We start from the raw sequence: 21330 nt of genomic DNA, 5'->3' as shown, positions 1-21330 counted from the left end.
TCCCATCCTTTAATCCCCCGAATTCTGTCCTTGACGACTTTAATTGTATTTTCCCCAAATTCGTTCTATCCGTCAATTCTCACATCACACTCCCTCATTCGCTGAATCCCCTCTTATCATCGCTTCTTTCGCGTGTGATATCACGTTTCGAACTTGTTGCGCATTTTTTATTTGTTTATTGGGTTGGATCCAATTTTTTTACCACTATACATCTTCAGTACTTCGATTAAGCCTGTTTCTCTACTCCAAATGAAAATGATGAGTAAAGGAAATAAATAATAGGTAAATCCGGTTGATCAAAGAAAGATAAAATATTCACCATTAAAATTCACCATTAAATGCTAAGGGATTTTCCAATGCCTTAAATTAACCACGTCATTTTTCTGCATGAACGTTTTAAACTTGATTCTAACACCGCATTTTTTAACCCATTTTTCAATTGCGCACGACTAGGAGTATTCACGGTTGTCTTAAACAACTCCGCTGCTGTATATTTGCATGTTGTCCATCGCCCATCCATTCGCCTTCCCGAATTTTCGCGCCGTTGATGACGTTACACCGGCAGCAGATATGTACGTGGGATTGCCTACTTTTCAACAGATTCATTGCTGCAACTCGCTGTAATTCTCGACTGAATAGACGCAGCGAGCGAAAAACAATTCCAGAACAACCTTGATGTTTGAAAATGCTGGAAGACAAAATGGAATTTTAATTATTAAGGTATTGAATAAGTTTCGCAAGATCCGTTCATTATTTGTACCCGTGCCGAAAGAGTTCATGCATTCATAATTCCATTTTTCAAACTTCTTTGAACTTATTTTTCTGTTTCACGCGTCTGTATTCCACCTTAATATTAACGATTTGTACAACAATAGGTCAATTAACATAAAATAAACATATTGCATCAATGCGAATCACATGACTGAAACATAGTGCAACATGGTTTCTAACCTAATTCAAAAAATATGTAAACATACATCAACTAGTATTTTATCACGGAGTAATTTTGGCCCTTCGCCCTGATGCTAAGGATTTCCTAATATTTCCCTGTTTTGTTAATACATCCTGGAGTAATTGGGTAGAATTGAAGTCCCTGAATTGCCATGAAAATATTCTTTTGCCTTTTTCAACTAAAACTTTCACCCCAATGTATGACCTAGAGGAGCAAAACCATCATCAGAAAAATAATAACATAACGATGTGCTCACTGACCTATGTTTGCTAACTAAGGACTACCGTGAGGAGTGCTTAACTCCTCAAATTGTACAGTTCATTTTTCGAAAAATTTATATTTACAATCCAAAATTTAAATCATTGATTTTCTATATATTTCATTAGCCATTTCAAAAACTGATTCCTCTGTGTATTGAAGCTAACCATTACAACCTATTGCACCAGATTTATGTTTAAATTAATATTAAACTTCAAAGTTCCCTGGGTTTTCAAAGCACTTTACTTCGAGAATCTTACATCGATCAAATCTTCTGAATACATTATAAGAAAATTAATTTTTATTGAAAGCTAAAACACTTCTCCTAATGAAAATTATGTGTGAATATTCTTTATCAGTTGGTCTCCTGGCTGAAAATTTGGGTCATATCAAAATTTAAGTTGGTATATATTTTTAGAAAAGATAAGTCATCATTCTAGTTTTACTGTATTTGTCATCTCTGGCATAACTTTATGGATTTTGAATAATATATTGGAATGAAATTATTGACTATGATTCCACTCAAAGTGTGTGGAATTATAAAGTCAATAATTTCATTTGAATATTCACTCTATTTCTCTTACTCTTGCAGGCAGAGCAATTTGCACTCCTTTGGATCCTCTTTGCCTTCATCGTGGCAGGAAACTGTGCTGTCCTTGCGGCTCTCCTCCTTGCCAAAGCCAGTCGAAAATCTAGGATGAACTTTTTTATAATGCATCTAGCTATTGCTGGTGAGTTTGAAAGTGTGAGCTTATTCTTTAAAAACATGGCACACTTGTGCTGTAGCTTTAAGGATCAATTCTGTTTTTGAAGTGAGAGACACAATCATTTAGTGATGGTCTTTCTCTGTTTAACCCAGAGCGTAACTCAAGAATGTACACACCATGTACTTTGAATGTGTCCGCCATCTCTTCCTTGTGTTGCTTATCACTATACTATTGTCTTCATTACTTCATATTATGTAAATATTTTTGTTTGTTTTCAACCATTAAGAAAATGTATGACCTAACTTGTCACTTTCCACATAGTATGTAAATTAAAGAAGGATCATCTTTTTATCTTCCAGATCTCTCAGTTGGGCTCATAAGTGTTCTAACGGACATTGTTTGGAGAATAACAGTATCTTGGAATGCAGGAAATGTAGCATGCAAATTGATTAGATTCTTACAGGTACTAGTTTTAATATTTTAATTTTACATTTTGTATTTATCCTGTTGCAAAGTACCACATCAAAATATGTTGTCTGTGAAATGAATTTTAACATTTTATTATCCATGTCAATTCCCTTACATAATGATTAAAATGAACTAAAAAGATCAAAACAATAGGTATGGATTATTTTTTTGTTAATTATCTCTCATATTTTCCATAAATTGGAAGTTAGGAATGGACTCTCTGTTTGGGAAGTTTATATATTTTGAATCACTTTCTTTTAGCCACTGCTGAAACACATTACCACTCTGACTATGTCATTAAGTTTTGGCTTGATTGAGAGCTCTAAAACCATATTTCTTCTCAATAAATTAAAAAGTAGAGGTTATGCTGAATATGATTTTTAACTCTTTTGTCATATAGGAACGTACAAGTGTGTGTGAGTGTGTGATGCTAGTTAGCGGTTGGAAGTCTAGCTTTCTCCTAATTATAATGCTAAATTTAAAACTGCAAATCCCCTGTAAAACCTTTTATATTATTAGTTTTTGAACCATTAACATTTACATCTTGGCTAAAAAGTATTAAATAGATTTCATTTCCTAAACAATAAGACATTCATCATTTTTGATTCAAATTATGTGATATAGTGACAATCTCATGCATAGAGCATTCATTTTATTTTTATGAATGCCATAATTTTCATGTAGTGGCTTGCTTCAAAATTAATGCAAATTAAAAAGATGTCTTTGAGTTCATGACTGTTTCATACTTATTATTTTGAACTTTTGACAATCGTATCCAATGCTATCATTACCATTATTAAACTTAACTAACACCCATACGTGAATATAATAGAATTTCAGGTGTTGTTTCATTACTGGTTCAGCTGTGATCTTAACAGGAATGTGTAAACATATATGATATAGAATTCTATGTCATTAGCTCATAAAATGTATATATAATGCATTTAAAGCTGTGAATGGTTTGACTAACATGAGCAAACTTATATCTAGCATCCCAAAAATTGAGCAATGACTTGGGTTATAAAAATCCATTCAGTGATTTTAAAATTAGCACACAGTACCATTCTCATTCATTTCTGAGTAAAATATAGATTTTTCTTAAATTCACTACCAAACCATTTCCTGATTTCATATGTTCATGTCAGGATAAGTGATACACTTGGTCCCAACCATTAAATCACTTTCACTGCAAATACACTTAGACATCATGAGAAAATTGTATTTTTACTAGGGAATTAATTTTTCCTAATAACAATCATATTTAGACTTCATATTTAAGTGCTTAAAATTCTAATCACTCCATCAAGTAGGAGTCTAGTTTATAGGATGAATACTCAGTCTTTTAAGATAATATTTATGGTATTCTATTTTTTTAATCCCAAATTAATTTCTTTCGTGGAATTTAAAATGATTAAATCTATCATATGTTCAAATATAATTCCTCCTTTCAGGCTATGGTGACATATTCTTCTACCTACGTGCTAGTAGCTCTCAGTATTGACAGATATGATGCAATTGCACACCCCATGAATTTTTCTGGTAGCTGTAAGTATACATTTTACCCTTTCCAACAGAAAGTGATTACATATATTTGATATGAGAGTTCGCCATTAAGGTATGAATTGAAAACAATTTTAATTCTTTGCATTAAAAACCAATTTTGAAACATCAAATTCAAAATTCTACTTCTTTAATTTGATAATGTTGAATGCCTGGACTCTTCCAATCCTTGAAACTAAAATGTTGAAAACTTTTAACTTTATGCTGTTCTTTATTGCGGCAGGCATTTAAAAAAGGAAATCATAATGACTATCATTTGTAGCGGAAGTATAAGTTACTAAAAAATTAGTATTTCTAAGTAACTGCACATTTGAGCAGTTGTATTTTGTAGAATACTGTATATACTCATGTGAAGGTCACTCTTTAAAGATTGATTTCAATGAAAAATATCAAGGGTTGACCCATATCCAAGAGAGGTATTAACTGTAAGTTTAAAAAAAAATATTATTTGAGATATGAGTTACAATATTGCATTCCAAAATCAACTGCCATTTATGCCATTTAATGATTGCATCACAATTGTGACTTTTCTTGCTGAAAAAACTATTGCTACCTGCTTGTTGTACTGAGGTAAAAGCAAACAATTGTAGCTGTCAGTGATCATACTGCCTATGATTGCAGTATTCGAGGCACTGGCAGTAAATTTTGGAATTCATTCAAATTCTATCTATTGATAATAATGGTCAATATATTGAAATAATTTAAAGGAATATCAATTATTTACAACTTTGTAACTCTGCTAAAAACATTAAGTTATATCTATTTTGGCCCTTGAACTCTGCATGTTCCTTGAGTTTTTGCCATGTTTATTGACATTGCAGCAATCTACTTTCAGGACAGGGAATCTTCAGTTTATTGACATGGGCATTACAGCAATCTAATTTCATTTCAAAGGTAGATTGTTGCAGGTTTCACTGCCTTAACATGATTGCACCCTGATTGGTTGGTTGCACGATAGCTGACTGATGATGTTGACTGTTAAACAAAACCGATAGTTTTTCATAAAATTCTGTGGAACAACGATTTATTTTTCACAATTCGCCAGATAGCTCCTTCCCATGTACTATGTGGTGGACATCCATCTCCTCAGTTTAAATTTATTTTGTTTTTTTTAATTTTGATTGTTTCTCTTGTCAATCTGGCTAGTATAACTTCTCTGTGGCTATTACTCATACTTCTAGAAAACTCTATGTCGTTCCCTGGTCCACTCCATGCATGTTCATAGACTGTAGATAAGCTGGGCTGTTTTTTCTACCTGGCTCTCTGGTGTTGTTTCTTTTGGGCATTTGTTTGTCTACAGGTGTCACCGATGTAGAACTTCCCGCAAGAGGATGTCTTGTGGTGTATGTACTCCATGGTTCACACTTTGGGGAATTATGTCATTGGGCCTTGTCAAATGGTCAGCTATTTTGGTCATTCAACTGTATCTTATGTCAACACTATGCTTCCTTAGGACTCTGGTAATCTTTTCAATGGCTCCAGTGATGAAAGGAATGTTGGCCTTTGCTTTGGGCTTTAATTTTTATGGTTCCTGTCTTGCCTTGTAAGTATCTTTCCCTCTTCACAGTCCATAACAGGACAAAGTCGCTTCTATATCTTTCTGTTTCAGAGCTGTCATTATTTAAGCTTTTTCTGTGGATAGTGAGTTGTTATTCAATTAGCAGTAAGCACACAATGCACTAGTGTGGCAACCAGTAAAATTTTCTTCATTGGGTGGTGGTGTGAGAAAACGTTCAAGTATCAGTCAGTCTGGGTTTTCTTCATGTGCACCCCATGGCCAAGCTTCTTATTTCTTCTTTTCTTCACCAAGATGGAAAGTTGGTTGTCCTTTTCCATCCCCATCATGAATTTTATGACCTGATGCCAGAAATTCATATGTGAATGAATTTTCTTCAGTTCCTAAGACCCATGAGGTCAGATGAAAAGTGTATTGATGTATCTCAGCCAAAGGGTTGTTTTTCGCCATTCAAGCCCAGTGCCGTTTTCTCAAAGTTCTTTGCGTTAAGATTTGCCTCTGCAAGCAAGAGTGGTAAAACCATCACCCACCTTTCTTTCTGCTTGCAGTAATTCCTGTTCCAAAGGGAAAAATAAATTTGAATGCAGTACTCCACGAGTTTTGGGAAATCCGTTGGTATCCCAAAGAAAGTTGTGTTTTCACCTGGCAATGTCCACTGATTCCTGGATAAGCATGTTGCTGAAGAGGGATGGGATATTGAAGGTGACCAGGATGCTATTTTCGTTCATTGTTATGCTCTTCAAGATATCAATGAAATAAATGGAGTTCTCCATGAAGGAAGATGCTCTTCTCACATGGAGTTGCAGTGACTGAGTCAAGTGCCTAAACAAGCAGAGGCAGGCAGGGCCGTCAATCTGACTCACTATTGGTCTGAGTGGTATTCCTTTTTTGTGAATTTGTAGAAAGATGTTCAATCTTGGTGGTTTGCTGGCTGTTGGCAGAAGACCTAGTTCTTCTTTTTTTTTGGAATGGAGGACTTCTTCATGATGATCCAAGTGTTCCATTCAATTCTGGGCATTAGGTCAGGTTTTAGTTTTCGATAGATCAGGTTTATGAAAATCTCAGAGACTTTTCTCTTGAATTCCAATCTCGAGATTAAAACAGTATTGTTCCCTCTTGTCTGAAGGCTATGTGAATATGTTCTTGCAATGAAAAAGATCCATCAACGCTGTCAGCTGTTGTATTTGTGTTGCTTTGGTAGCTTCAAGTTGTGGAGAATGCAGCCGCCATCTTCCCCTCTGTATCTTCTTTGGGAAGTTATTGTATTGCAGATTCCACATCAATTATGATTCTTTCCTTTGGTATTGTTTTAAGGGGTTAAAGTGAATTTCATTCCTGCAGCAACACCATTAAGGTGCAGGTATGTGAGGTTTATGATCAAACAGTCTTTATCAGGACTACCTATGGGTGTATGTTGCCTGTGACTCAGCTTCTCAAATTTGTCTAATGCATCTCCTGATCTGTTGCTTGGGTAGTATGGGAAGAGTAAAAAGTCACAGAATGAGCATCTGAAACCCCTCAGTTCTAGAACATGAGTATTTTACGAAATTTCAGGAGCTAAAATAAATGCTGGAATTAACTTAGCAGTATTTAATGATTATGAACAAACCATGGTTAGCTTGTGCATGAGATATGTAAAAAATGTAAATTTAAAGTAAATATGTATGGGTTGAAAATTACACGAGTATATATATATAATTTATAAATATTTTTTAAAACATCCATATAATACGAGAGCGGTTCAATAAGTACCCGTGTTTGACAACAAAGGGCATTCCTGAGGAAAGTTTGTTATAATCGGGTGCTGCCATCTATCAAACGACGGTGAAACAAATTTCACACTGATTTAAAGGTTGGTTTGGATTAGGCAGCCATTCGAGTAAGACGTGTTTCGTGATTTTCGCTAAGATGGAAAAAGAGCAGTATCGTTCGATAATTCGCTTTTTGTTTTTGGATGGGATTAAATGCGATGAGATAAAAGCAAATTTGGATGCTGTTTATGGGAACACTTCGTCATCTATGACCACAGTTAGATATTGGTTCAACGAATTTAAACGTGGGCGAACATCTGTTTTTGATGAAGAGCGACCAGGACGCCCGGGAGACGTGGTTACCGAGGAAATCAATCAAAGCCATGATTCTCGCTGATCGACGAATGAAAGTGCGCGAAGTAGCAGAGGCCGTGGGTGTGTCGACCGGAATGGCAATTAATATTTTACATGATAAGTTGGCGATGAAAAAATTGTCGGCCCGATGGGTGCCGCGATTGTTCACGGTGGACAACAAGCTGATACGGCTGTCAACTTCGAAAACTGCATGAACTACGTTATGAATTGCTGCCGCACCCCCCGTATTCACCCGATCTGGCTCCGTGTGACTTTTTCTTATTCCCTAACATGAAGAAATGGATCGCGGGAAAAAAAATTAACTGAAACGAGGAAGTTATCGCTGAGACAGAGGTGTATTTTGGAGAGTTCCAAAAATCCTATTTTTTGGAGGGGTTAAAAAAATGGCCGGAACGTTGGAAGAAGTGTATCGTTCTAAAAAGGGACACTGTTGAAAAATAAAAAAAAAATGTTTTTGAAAAAATGGTTTCTTCATTTCTAACACGGGTACTTATTGAACCGCCCTCGTAATCATCATTATCATAAGTATTATCTGATATACATTTTGACAGGAACTGAATTTCATTTTTAGGGCGACGTGCTAGAATATTGGTTGCAGCGGCATGGCTACTGAGTGCTATTTTCTCATTACCCATCCTCATCTTATACCACGAGAAGTCAATTCAAGGTAGGAGGATATATGTATATTTATTTCAATTTAAGCATGTCACTTTGCCACGACATTGACTCCTCCCATATTCAACTGTCATTCGACTTGTATCACCTGTCATTGCGTATATACAATATACTTGTATATATATGCCTAATATGTTGAAGATTTTCTGTTTCATAACTATCATTATATTTCAATAAGTTAAAATTTTAAGATTGAATTTCATGAGACGAAAAAATAATTTTTTTTTGTTTTGTCAAACTCTTGACTTGATTTTTGCATATATACTTGCTACTGTTTTCTCAGACTCGCCACCATTTCACACTTGTTAGAATTAATGTCTTCTGCTTAGGACAATTACAGTGTTGGATAGAATTTCGAGAGCCATGGGAATGGCAGCTATACATGACATTGGTAACAGCTGCACTTTTTGTAGTCCCTGCTCTCCTCATTGCCGCATGCTATGCACTCATATTGCTGACAATATGGAGCAAAGGGCAGCGCCTACATGTTGCCTCTTCAGCTTCATCAACTTCAGGGTCCAGGAGTAAATCTGCAAATTCAGTTAAAGAATCAGCCAATGCAGCGCTTAGAAGAAAGTTTATGCCTATAGCAATGAATAATCATAGTCATAAAAGAAATAGTAAGTATTCACATTATTTTTTTCCCATGTATTGATTAGGTAGTATAAATTAATGGAAATAATTTGAATAATAATCATGTCCATATATGCTCATGTACTTTTCATTAATGCATGTATATCACCATGTTATAACAAATACACCATGCATGTTTTATAATGTCAAATGAATCATCCTCTCTTATTTGTTAAACTGACCATTAAATCCACAAATCTTCCCTGACCATCTTTCATTTGCGACAAAATTGTATGCTTTTTCCTGCCCTGAATGATTAGCATCAATTCGTTCATGGTAACTATTAAAACTTTTGTCACAATCTATAATTCCTATATTACTCTCATTCGCTGATCTCGGGATAAGTTGTTTATATCTGTGCCTTTGTGAAGCATAAATAATGCACTTATTTAAGGTGCTGTAGACAACGATCAAATAATGGCTGTACTACCTGTAGGAGACTCAGCTCAGCCTCCTCGCAGGGGTGTCAGGGGCTGCAAGAGTGGTGTGGTGAGAACGGAGGATGAAGCAGATTGCAGGAGAGCAAGTTCAAGAGGTCTCATACCTCGTGCAAAAATAAAAACCATCAAAATGACGTTTGTCATAGTCTTTGGTGAGAGTTTAATTTAAACAATCTCATTGTAATTTACGTTAACATCAATTAATTATAAACCTTTAGACATTGGATTTACCTAAGCAATATTTAGAAAATAATTCATATTATACATAATTAGTATTCCTTAACTGAAATTTTACCGATCTCTAGCCCAGGTCATATTTCAGGCATTATAACTGTACATCTAAAATTTAATGGAAACTCCCAAGGGGTATTGACTCACTCATTACCCAAAATATTGCTCAATTATTATTGAGTCATCCAAAAGAAAAGTATTTCATTGATATTTCATCTATTTGATAATTTTTTCAAATGTATGAAACCCTTTTTTTTCATTTTGAGGGGCTTGTGGTTAATTTTGTTTTATTACCAGGTTGTAATAAAGTTTTGGAAGAATTGCAATTATAGAGGTTTCCAATTCTAAATGGTTGAAAATTTTTTTGCTTTTAAGGAGTTTTTTTTATTTGAAAACCAAAATGTGGTTTGTATATCATTTATGTATTTTAAATTCAGTTATATTAATTTCCACTAGGTCCTGTAAAACTGGAGTAAAAAAAACATTTGATGGACGTATAGAACCATGGAAATATTAATAAAACTAGTTTTTATTGCTTTTTCATGTATAAGATAATATTTACACATAAAAATGAGCATGCCTGCCCAACATTTTATGATATTCACATGAAATACAAATTCATATGAACATATTTATGAGAGATATTTGGTAAAAAATATTTCTCTCAACATATTCTTTTGAAAATATAATTAGTAATAATTTCATAATAAATTTGAGTAAGTCATCTTGACTATGGCAATCCATGAGCCATAATATGAGGGTAAGTCAATAAATAACTCGCAAAACTGGATAGAGGCAATAAATATCAAAGTAAATTCCTGACATTTTTTTAAATTTAATGTAAATAATTGACCCTCTTCATTCAAACACTTATCTCATCTCTTTACAAGTCTTAATAGATGGTAGCAAATAAGTATTCTGTTTTATCACAGCTATGAGTAACCTCTCAGACTTCTGTACCATCATTTTCAAAACGTCGGCCACCTAAATGATTTTTTTGAGGCCTGAATGGTTAAAAATCACTGGGGGCTAATTCAAAAACTTAACGATGGATATGTCAAGTGTTCCAAATGAAATGCTTGTGACAGCTTATAGGAGTTTGTCAGATATGTTTGCAACTTATATATTGACTTACCCTTGTTTATAGCATTTTATCCTTTGATAGGAAAGTGGCAAATCATCACAAATGTTGCTACATAAACTATTTGTACAATACCATAATTATTTTTCCATTTTGGTGATTGTCCCTCCTCCTCAGTCTTGTGGGGGAGGGTCAAAGTTATGCATGCCTATCTAATCTAATAAGATAAGCATGCATTAAATTACATCTAATGGCTTTGAAAATACTAAATGACAGAATTTATCCTGTGTAAGGGCAAAATAATAATGCCGTCACAATACTCCTGGACATGAGACTTACCTTCAATTAGATCAATTTTAACATTTTTCAACACCCCTGCACCCATCATGCAACCCCTGAGGTCAGTTTCACTGGACTAAACTCTGCCAGATCCTATTTTTGTATTGTTTGATCTCCCTCAGCTGAAAAACGGACATTTAGAAATAATATAAGTATTCAAAAATTTTTTTATTTCTCTAAAATGTTAAAACTTTCAGCAAGATATTGAGCCAAACATTTGATACTTAGAAAATTATTTATAAAGTAGAGTTGGAAATATAATGTTGTTTAAAACTTCATAATGCATCCATTTCATTCTCTATAAAATTTAAATTAAAATGCTGTCTTTCAAAAGTTGATGTCAAACTCTACCCTCCATAAATCCAGTTTATTGGTACCAATTCAAACACCCTTGACCATGCAGTACAACTATCATATTGGAAGGTATATAAGGCAACCTTTTATTTTCCAAAATAATGGTTCGAAAAATCATCTGCATTTTATATGCGAAGGCTTGAACTCCATGGGTTATCTTTCAATATGGAATGTTATTTGTACCTCAGATGGTCAGTACTGCCTATTTTGAATCAATCATACTTAGGTGATTATGTCAACTTATTTATAATATTTATTATTCAATTGGAGAATGTTGTAGTTAGAATTGTTATTATTAAGCTCATTGCTATAATGGGATGTGAATATCATTTGTCTCGCTTCTGCGATGTTGACAGATTTGCACTGGAGCTATTGAATGAACTTAATCATATTTTATCTCAACTGATGATAACAAAACAGCATGGAACTAACAAGAAACTATTATTTAAGTTGATTAGGTATCATGTTTCCGTTGGGACTATTAAAACTTTTTTTTGTACGTGCCCCACTGAAATTAGGGTGCATCTTTTATGACATGAAATGCAGCATAGCAGTCAACTAAAGCTTCAATTTTTCATTAAATTCAAGGAACATTCAACCCACTTTAGATAAAATAGACTAAAAATTCAGCGCTGTCAGATACACCAAATTGATATCAACCACTATATATTTTACAGATTTACTGTTTCAAAACCTTCCCCAACTGCCTCATTGGACCCGATGGATTTAGCTTTATCTGAAAATGTTTCAATGCTTTAAATTCATTCCTGTAACCCGCTGTCTCCCTCCCCCTTTTTCCAATTATCTTCACCCATTTGACCTACATCCAACCCTGCCTCCATTCATCCCCTCCCCTACCTCTCATTTACCCAACCACCCACCTCCTAGTTTACTTCTATGCAATCAGCTGTCCAGTTACGAATTTTGCAATCTTGTTTTGCCTCATGATGATGCCACTGTTATCAAAACAGAATTGTGGCTTCATCTTTCTCTCCCCCCTTTTCCCTTTCCTTTGATTATTTTCCTTGGATATCTTCTGCCCCTCATTTACACATCTCACCCTACCCTCATCTTCCTATGCATCAAATTCCTGTCATGATGACTACTCATTCTTTTTCTTTTGTGACTAAAAAGTAAGACGAAGTGCTATCAATATCAAGCTGATCTTGCAGGCACCAACCACAGTAGATTCTTCAGCAAGTGACCTAGCCCCAAGAGACTATTCAATTTGTCCCCTGCCTTTTCTCAATTCAACTGGTTTGTCCCTCAATACTGTACAATTGAAGGCCATCGACAAATTGCAAGTTTTTAATCATTTTGGTATACTAAGCAGTTGAAAATGAGTGTCATATCATTTAAATGATCAAATTATGGATTTTTCAAGTAACTAATTTTATTCTCCAGTTTAAATTCATGACCAAAATACTTAGAATCCCAGAATATGTGAAAATAATTAGAATACATGGATTTCTATGACACTTATTTTTAATGAATATTGTGAAAGACATCACCTCAAGTCATCAATCTCCATAAACACACAGAATGGAGTTTGAGAAGCATTACAGTTTACCAAATAACTTTTGATTAGATGCAAACCTGTGGTTGATTTAAAATAAAAATATATTTATAATTCACCTACTCTATTCCAGACATGTGGCATGCTGTGTAATTATCAGTAGAACTGGCTAATATAGTGGAATGGAATATTGGATTCATTAATTAAATAATCTTACACAGAAGTAAAATCTGGATACCATATTGAATGTGTTATGGCCACTGCTACCTGACACATACAACATTTGTATTCTTCATAATCTAATTAATGAATCAGAAGTATCAAGAACATTGCTTTTTATCATATCATAGTGAATGCTTTTAGCACAAAGTAGAAACGATGGTAGTAAGTTGCAAGCCTTTATTAAATTACAGACCTTTCAGATGCATATATAATCAAGTATGAAATTTATTTATTTTGCTATACATTGTATTATACAGTAAATTTTCACTTTACGTTGAAGCTTCATTCTCTTCATTTGATACCTACACCAAATTCTATTTTCTTTTCAAGATTGAAATATCTGTAATTGTAAGTGTTAACATTTCCACTCATAGAAAATAGGAACTCAATTTTCATTCACTACATTTTTGTTGGAAAATAAGGTAGCCTTTATAAAAAAAAGTGGGAAATATTTTATTTGGATAGCTGAGAGATGAAATATTTATTTGAACCCATGAGTAGTCAATATTTTTGCAGAGAAAATTTTGATAATGAGTTAATTAGATAAGCAGAGAACAAAAAAAAAATTTCTTTTCTAAAAAGAACAATTGTTGAGTGGAACACCTTACCTGCAAAAATATTCTAGCCCTTTCCTAACAGAGTGTATACTTTTAAGAATAGATGTAAGGTATATATGTAATAATTTGATTTATGTGTGGTGTATTGTATTATATGTAATAGCTTAATTTTTTTTAATTTATCATATTTTTTTCTTGCTGATTAATGGTTGTAAATGGGATGGGGATTCACTTGTTTTGTTAAAGAGATTTGTGTTTTGAAGTCTGGTTTCATGTATTATCTTTTGCGATTATTTGGGACTTGTGTGCCACCTGACAATGTCTATCAGCACATGTGTATTTTTAATAATAATAATAATTCAATCTATAGATTATAGTGGCCTGAAAGTTGCTTAATTTGAGTTGTTAATGCATGCAACTTTTGCAGTGTAAACAATGCATCTATTTAAATAGAAACCCTAGCAAAATGTTTTTTAATTGCAATTCATTAGTATTACAATATGGTTTGAAATGTTTAACCAGTGGTATGTATTTAGTATATCCTTAGTAAGAATTGCACAAACATGATTTTCATTTGGAGTGCACCTCATTTACATCTATGGAATTGAAATCCTCATTTTTTTCTTCTTTTACCCTATTACATCCATGATGGAACTTCTGGTAATATGTGATGTGTAGTCTTCATAGTCTGTTGGAGTCCATACATAATATTTGACTTGCTGCAAGTGTATGGTCATGTGCCACGGACACAAACAAATATGGCTGTTGCGACTTTCATACAAAGTTTGGCACCACTCAATTCAGCAGCCAACCCAATAATTTATTGTCTCTTCTCCACAAGACTGTGTCGAGGATTGAGGTATGTCATTCTACATCTTCTTTCATAGTTTATTAATATTCAGGTGCATGCATGCAACAAATATGCTAATTCAATTAATCCCAGTATTTTCATATTAATGTGCTAGTTGTATTTTTTTGTCATGCAAGACTTGAGATGGCAATGGAAGAGCCATCATTAGTAGTGTATATTGATATTCTTATTGATGACATTAACCTCAATTGCTGGAATTGGTGATTGCTCAAATTTCTTTTTGTTATAATTTAACCTCCTTTCCCTGAGTCACTCCACTTCTTGTGCATCAATCAAAGTTTACCTCAGCATGACTGATGCTTCGGCAAAATAACAAATGCTCTCAATTATGGCATACCTAATACTTGAACATAGAATGTGTAGTATGTAGAGAGTTTATTGAAAAGGACTCAATTTGTATAGTGCAATGAGATTTAGGAGGAAGATTGAAGGTCTGATAAAAGGTATATAAAGCTTTCATTCATATTTATCAAAACCTTTTCATTAAAGATTTTATGAAGGGTGTTCAGATTCATGAAATATAACCTTTATTCATTTAATCTAAAAAGTGAAACACCAATGATAACTCATTTATCCTTCATATTCTCAATATAAATGCTCCCTTTGAATAATTTTTCTCACTTTTATTTTCATCAAGTTATGCTCTCATTCAAAACTGATACTAATTCATTTTTAGGAGATGAGAACCCCATTTTAAAGTAACAGTATCATTAAAATACTCTTTTACAGCACATCACTGGTTTATACTTTCTCAGGGAGATTTTTTATTAAATTTTAGGTAATGTTTAAAACGTTCTTAGAGGGTTTTTATCTTGGCTACCCTGATCATAATGAAGAATATTGTAGCCCTATTTTGGTGCCATATGAAGAACACCCTATCTCAGCAATCCAAGTGCCACCACATTAAAGTATTTATGCAGATGTTTTATATATGAATTAACTCTAAATAAATTCATATTTATCACCATTCATTTGTGCAGATTACGAACTGCACAAATGTGTTTTTCAAGGATTACACAACTGGGTGGGCATATGTAATTCTAACTGAGCGCACCTCTTTATTGAAAAATGAGTCTCACCCCAACATCAAAGGCAGTTTGTGGCATGCACTGGGTTATGAAAATGACTTTAAAAAAATGCACCTCATAAGAATTGAGTATCAGGATTTTTTAATTGAAATTTCAGCGAGGTATACTGTGTTGAATTACAATCTTTCAATATCAGAAGCCTCTGGTGATTGAAATCTCACTAATTTCTTTAATACATCTGTTAAACAAACAGAGCTATCATGTTTTAGGAAAATTAATCCGAGAACATTGATTTTAAGAGCCATCCTCAGAAATTATCAAATTTACTCAGAAATGCAAAAAAATAATAATTGCATTCAACAGTAGAGTATGGAAAGCTACGATGTTCATATTGCTAATCATTTTTCTGAATTCTGGGCCCAGTGATATGATATTAAACTTTGTTAGTAAAAACTTATATCTTGAGTTTTGCTTAAAATAAATTAATCACAAAGCAAATCCACATGCCTACTCATTTATCTTCACTTGCTGGCACTTTCATAATCAAGAAGAATATCAAAATGCATTTTGCCTATTTGGTTGTCTTACAAGTTTTTTCAAAAACTCTGTTACCCTGGAAATCAAGATGGTTCATTTTTATATGAGGGACAAGATATACATAAAAGTTGAAGCAAAGGTATGGTGATTACCTCTGACTTTTGGTTTGATAGGTGATAGTGGAGCTCACCTAATACAATGGCCAACAGCATGTGAAATGCACACATTAAGGCATCTGGTTTAGTCCCTCTCCCTCTGCCACCTGTGTTTGCCCAGCCAGAGTCAGTATTCATGAAATACATACAGCTTGAGTGAAGCTGAAGGTGTCAGTAGCTGAGCTATCACCAGGATTGTACTAAGACCCTCCAGTTATTAGCCAAGAGCTCTGACCATTGAGCCAACACACTCTAAAAAGCTGAACTGTATTAATTAGGTATGAAAATTAGATATGGGAGAATGCTTAACCTTAACCTGGGCATTCAATTCCAAGTATAAGTTCACTGAAATGAGAGACAAAATAAATTAAATATACTGAAATTTTTTACATTAGGAGATTATTCTCCAATATTAAAGACACATATTTACTAAGATATACTAATCTCTGCAGTAAAATCATCAATAATCTCCAGTTTTGTTGTTTCAATGCTTAACTTTTGCAGTTATTTTTATTTTAATACAAATGTTGAGAATTAAAGAGCTAGCTGTAAGATACTAAATTGCATTTTTATGATCACACCTGTATTTTCTGCATCACTCTCAAAGAAAAATAATATTACATCACAAAAATAATATTATAAATACATTACATGATAATATTACAGGCAATTGTTCAAAGCCTTAACCAGTGATTTGGGCCAGAGACCCTCCAGCCAATATCTTTGAAGATCTTCCCAGTGTTCTATGTTGGCCAGTATAGCTTAAGAAAAAGGCAACAAGTTTTCCTCTGTGCCTATTCTATTAACCAAAATCCTTGGCTCTTTCTAAAAAATTAGTTGCTCAGGTTTCATCTCTATCCTGTGAGATTGATGAAGAAAAACTCCATAAATATATGATAGTAAGTTAAAGAAGATTATACATAAATAGGGATTTATATTCTAAATTTTAGTGTAGTGGTTAATGTTTAGTGTGTTGGGTAATCATAATTGAAGGTAATGTATTTATTGAGCATTTAGATAATTTGGAGACTGATATCAGTCTTAATACTATCTAAATTCTCAATGAGGGTGTTGTGTTTGATGTGTAAAGTAGACATTGCTGTAAAAAAAATCAAACTTTTCTTACTTAGCTTTCTGTGTTTCTTTCTCCTATAGTTTCAATTGACCTCTGTAAATCATAATGGGTACATGTGAGATACTGATATAAATATAATAATGACATGATTAAGTGAAAACCTTTGTTAGACTGTACTTTTAGATACCCCCTTCCTGCTTTCTACTATCCTTTCTCATATACATATGTTTATTTTTATGTTGCAATGAATTGTGCATCATCATTGAAGTCATTTTTGAGTATGGATGCAGTCAAGAAACTAAAGCTCTAGTACTTTTTGTTTATTTTCAAGTTTTCAGTCATAAAAAATACTAAGCTTTATGCAACATTTTAGTGCACGCATCTAAAAATACAGCACACTCCAGTAAAGAAAATTTGTGCCTGGTGAAGCTTTCCTTTGCCAATATGTAGAGAATTATTTTAAGTAAAGACTATTCGTAAAACTCCTTTATGATAATTAAAAAGTAACCTCTTAAACAGCATCTATTGTTTCACACTGAAACTAAATATGAACTGGCTGATACGCAATACAAAGTGCCTGTTTACCTAGTCTTTATAGGGTTTTTATTCTTGAAAACAGGTATAAATTTGAGATTCACCCTAGCATGACCTTAAGAACTACTGTAAGTAGTCAATAAATTTTCCATCTCAGTTATTTAGCTACCTGGAAATGTATTTATATTGCTATTCTACATTTAATTGTATAATTGTCTATTTATAAATCCCATATGATATGTGTATCATTATAACTTTTAATTTTGTATAAATGTCTGTACTTGTCCACAGAGCTATCCTTCATATTCTTGGAACCTGGTCAATGGCTGAAGCTTAAAAACACTGGAGCTACATTCTACTTACATCCATTAGTTGCCACACAGTTAATAAAATTCATTTTTTATTCAGGAGCTAATAAAGTAAACATCTATTAGCTTTTCACAAATAAAAAATAGTCATATTAATGGGATCATGTAGCAGAATGGAGTTGATTTAAAATGCAAATGAAAAAGTATGACCAATAGATTTTTTAGTTAATGTGCTGCTCTTTAGTTGATTTGATTTTGCTTTATCATAGTACAAAATTGCTATAATTACAAATGTTTGCTTTGATTCAATTTTTATAAAAAGACAAGCCAGTATTTTTCATGCATTGCATAGTTACTAGTTATAATGATGAATGTATGTATGGTCAACAGTTTTAAGTTTTAAAGACAGTTATTTGCACTTCATTATTAGTTTACACTGTCGATTTTTATTACAGATGCAATATTTATTTATTATTTTCCTTCAGTTAGCTTTAATGCATCACTTAGACCCTTGAGAAAGAACAGTGTATTCATATTATCCATAATGTTCATGTTAGTTATAGTAATTATATTTTTCTTTACATAAAAGAAGCCATTTTAATGCATATTTTTTAACCTCTTGCAAGGAGAAAGTTATGGCCCCTATCAAAGGAAAGCAAATTATAAAACCAGTGAGTCGGGGTTCATCATTTCCAAATCATGTAATGAATTCAGTCTTGTATCTTTTCATCTTTTCCACACCCTTCAGCTTTTACAACTACATGCAGTTGAGACTGTATCAAGTGCTCCTTAAAATCCAAAAAAACCCTGCAGTATATAGTGGAATGGTATGCAATTTAAATTGCTGAAATGTGCTAAAAGGTAGTGGAAAAATTTTAGATCTTTCTAATATTTTACTGGCCAAAAAACAGAGCCAATTCATTAATTGATGTAAGAAAGACAAATAAGACCAAAGTGTGATCACCAGGGAGCACTAGATATTGCTATAAATACAGAGGATTTTTGAGTTATTGTTTTTTTACAATTTCCTGGTAGATGCTTTATTTTTAGGTTGTGGTAACCCAGAGTACTATGGTCTCCCATCTTTCATGTCCTTAACTTAAAGACATCACTAACTCATGCATGTGTTTGTTGAAGTATTTTTCCTATGCCATCCCTTTATGTTGTCCATTACCACATTTAACTATGCTTTCATTGGGTTTATCATAAAGAAACACTATCATCTACAAAACCATGAGAGCTATTGTTTTGGATCCTTTTTCTACCAGATCCAGGTTCTCCTTCCTAATTGGTATGCTTTAGTTACTTTCATTCAATCAGTTCCAGCCATTTTCCTCACTTGATATTAGTGAGATTAAATTCCCCCAGTACCAGGACTACAGCTTTGGCCCTACATGATATACGCATGACCCTCTCTTAATATAAAGTATGATTCAAGTAAGTTTAGAATAAAGTCTGAAGTTAAATATAGGTAGAGTACTTTGTCGTCCTAATTTAGAATTGAAGAGAGTACTTTTCCCTCCAATACATGCCTTACTCATGGCATTTACTTGTACATGCATCTATGCTTCATATTATATAGGCAGCATGAGTGTCCCAATTTTAAAAAGTCATTTGCGATATTTTTAGAGAGCTACTTCTGAAAAAAATAAATGCAGGTTCAAGGAAGGATATGAGATAAATTAAATGTTCCTAATATGCAGAGGAGATGCTTTACCTGTATTATTAGAGGATCAGTATTTCAATTAAGAAAGGGAAGGGTTTTCAAGAGGGCTTTTTCCTTAAGATTCTGATCCAGATCATTTGATGTTTTAATAACAAATTTTAGTAATTTTTTAGATTTTTTTATAAAATGAATATTTACTAAGATAAAATGTGTAACTTATAAGACTTCAGCATAGGAAACATTAAAAGTTCCTCATATTCTAGTCTCTTGGTTCATTGTGCTTTGATGAAACAGGAAACTATTGCACAGGAGACTGTTATGTCAAATATGATCATTCTTGTGGGTGCATGCTATTTATTTTCAGTTTCTTCCTTGATGATTTTAATTTTTTTTATACATACGCTTTCATAATGCTACCCTTCTTAACATCTTTTAACTATGTACCTAAGGTAGGAGTTAAGATATGAATATGTTTAATTTTCACATCAGTAATAAATGTCATAGTTTGACTTCTTAGAAATTAAAAAAGAAAGTGACTATAATTAAATTTACTTTTGATGCATAAATTCAACTAATCATGATTGCTTAGCACTAAGCATTGGTAAACACGTACATTTATATAATGTCTATTCTATTTCCTGAAGGTTGATTGTTGATTATTCTCAATAAAAATGCTGAATTATCTGAGCTATTAAAAATTGCTTCCTTTGTACAAATATAGCTATATGTCAAGACATCCTTTGGCTTGCCTACCTTAATACATTTTTTTACAAATGTAATCCACTGAAATTGCTGCTAATTATTATGACATACATATCCATTACAATGTAACCACACTTACCCTCGAAGTGATGGTCATTTTCAAATAAAGGAGAATTTATATTATTTAATTGGTTATTAGGAGAGAAAATTGGCAGTTGAGGCCATTTCCATCAGTAGATATATTCAGGTAATTTGATAATGGCAGGATTTTCAGAGCATGTAGGAAGGGTGGAAAGAAACCTGTCATCAGCACTGACCTCCTATTAAAAACAGATACCAAGGGGTTACATACTTCAATATCCCATTTGACAGATTACATTTCTATTTTAATGGAATCTTGAGATGGTACCTGAATATAAGCTGATTTAACTCTGAAAATTCTTCCAATGCCAGGACATGAACCCAGGCCCTTAGGGAGAGGAGCCTTTACACTAGCCACCACATCAAATGGGCCCTGATAGATTACAATTCCTAGGCAACATATCATAAATTTCTACGGTATTAAGACCTCGCTAGAGCATATATTGAAACAACAAAAACTGACAATGATTGAGAATGATTATTACTTTTCTTAAGAGGGATGAAGAATGTAAATGTGCCTCCCTTAACCAAAATCCTTAAGAAAATATCTGATTCATTTAAATTAATTGTGCAAACAGTGCCTTAAGGATAAGTCTCAATCTTTGAGTTGTTTAAGTCATCCTTGTTAGGAAGCTTGTTTTCTTTCGTTAAAGTTTATGAACTTCTGAATATGAACTC

The 21330-nt window shown here is 33.3% G+C and overlaps 1 protein-coding gene across 2 annotated transcripts in view; it reads left to right on the top strand.

Moving 5' to 3' along the window:
* The window catches only part of LOC139691926 (cardioacceleratory peptide receptor-like), a 435230-nt gene that overhangs the window by 405923 nt on the left and 7977 nt on the right, over positions 1-21330 (top strand). Inside the window, exons 2-9 of one of the 2 annotated variants that reach the window (XM_071589876.1) lie at positions 1803-1941; positions 2277-2380; positions 3837-3930; positions 8159-8254; positions 8592-8882; positions 9290-9487; positions 14314-14494; positions 18127-18182. In XM_071589876.1, the coding sequence (XP_071445977.1) occupies positions 1803-1941; positions 2277-2380; positions 3837-3930; positions 8159-8254; positions 8592-8882; positions 9290-9487; positions 14314-14494; positions 18127-18172 (1149 nt within the window). In that variant the 3' untranslated portion in view covers positions 18173-18182. Of the gene's footprint in view, positions 1-1802; positions 1942-2276; positions 2381-3836; positions 3931-8158; positions 8255-8591; positions 8883-9289; positions 9488-14313; positions 14495-18126; positions 18183-21330 lie in introns of those variants that run through there. The other variant, XM_071589875.1, reaches the window with a different exon arrangement.

This window comes from Hetaerina americana, unplaced genomic scaffold, assembly GCF_022747635.1.
Source record: "Hetaerina americana unplaced genomic scaffold, ioHetAmer1.1.p SCAF_4, whole genome shotgun sequence".
In the NCBI taxonomy this organism is placed as follows: Eukaryota; Metazoa; Arthropoda; class Insecta; order Odonata; family Calopterygidae; genus Hetaerina; species Hetaerina americana.
This window is presented reverse-complemented; position numbering and strand designations above follow the sequence as displayed.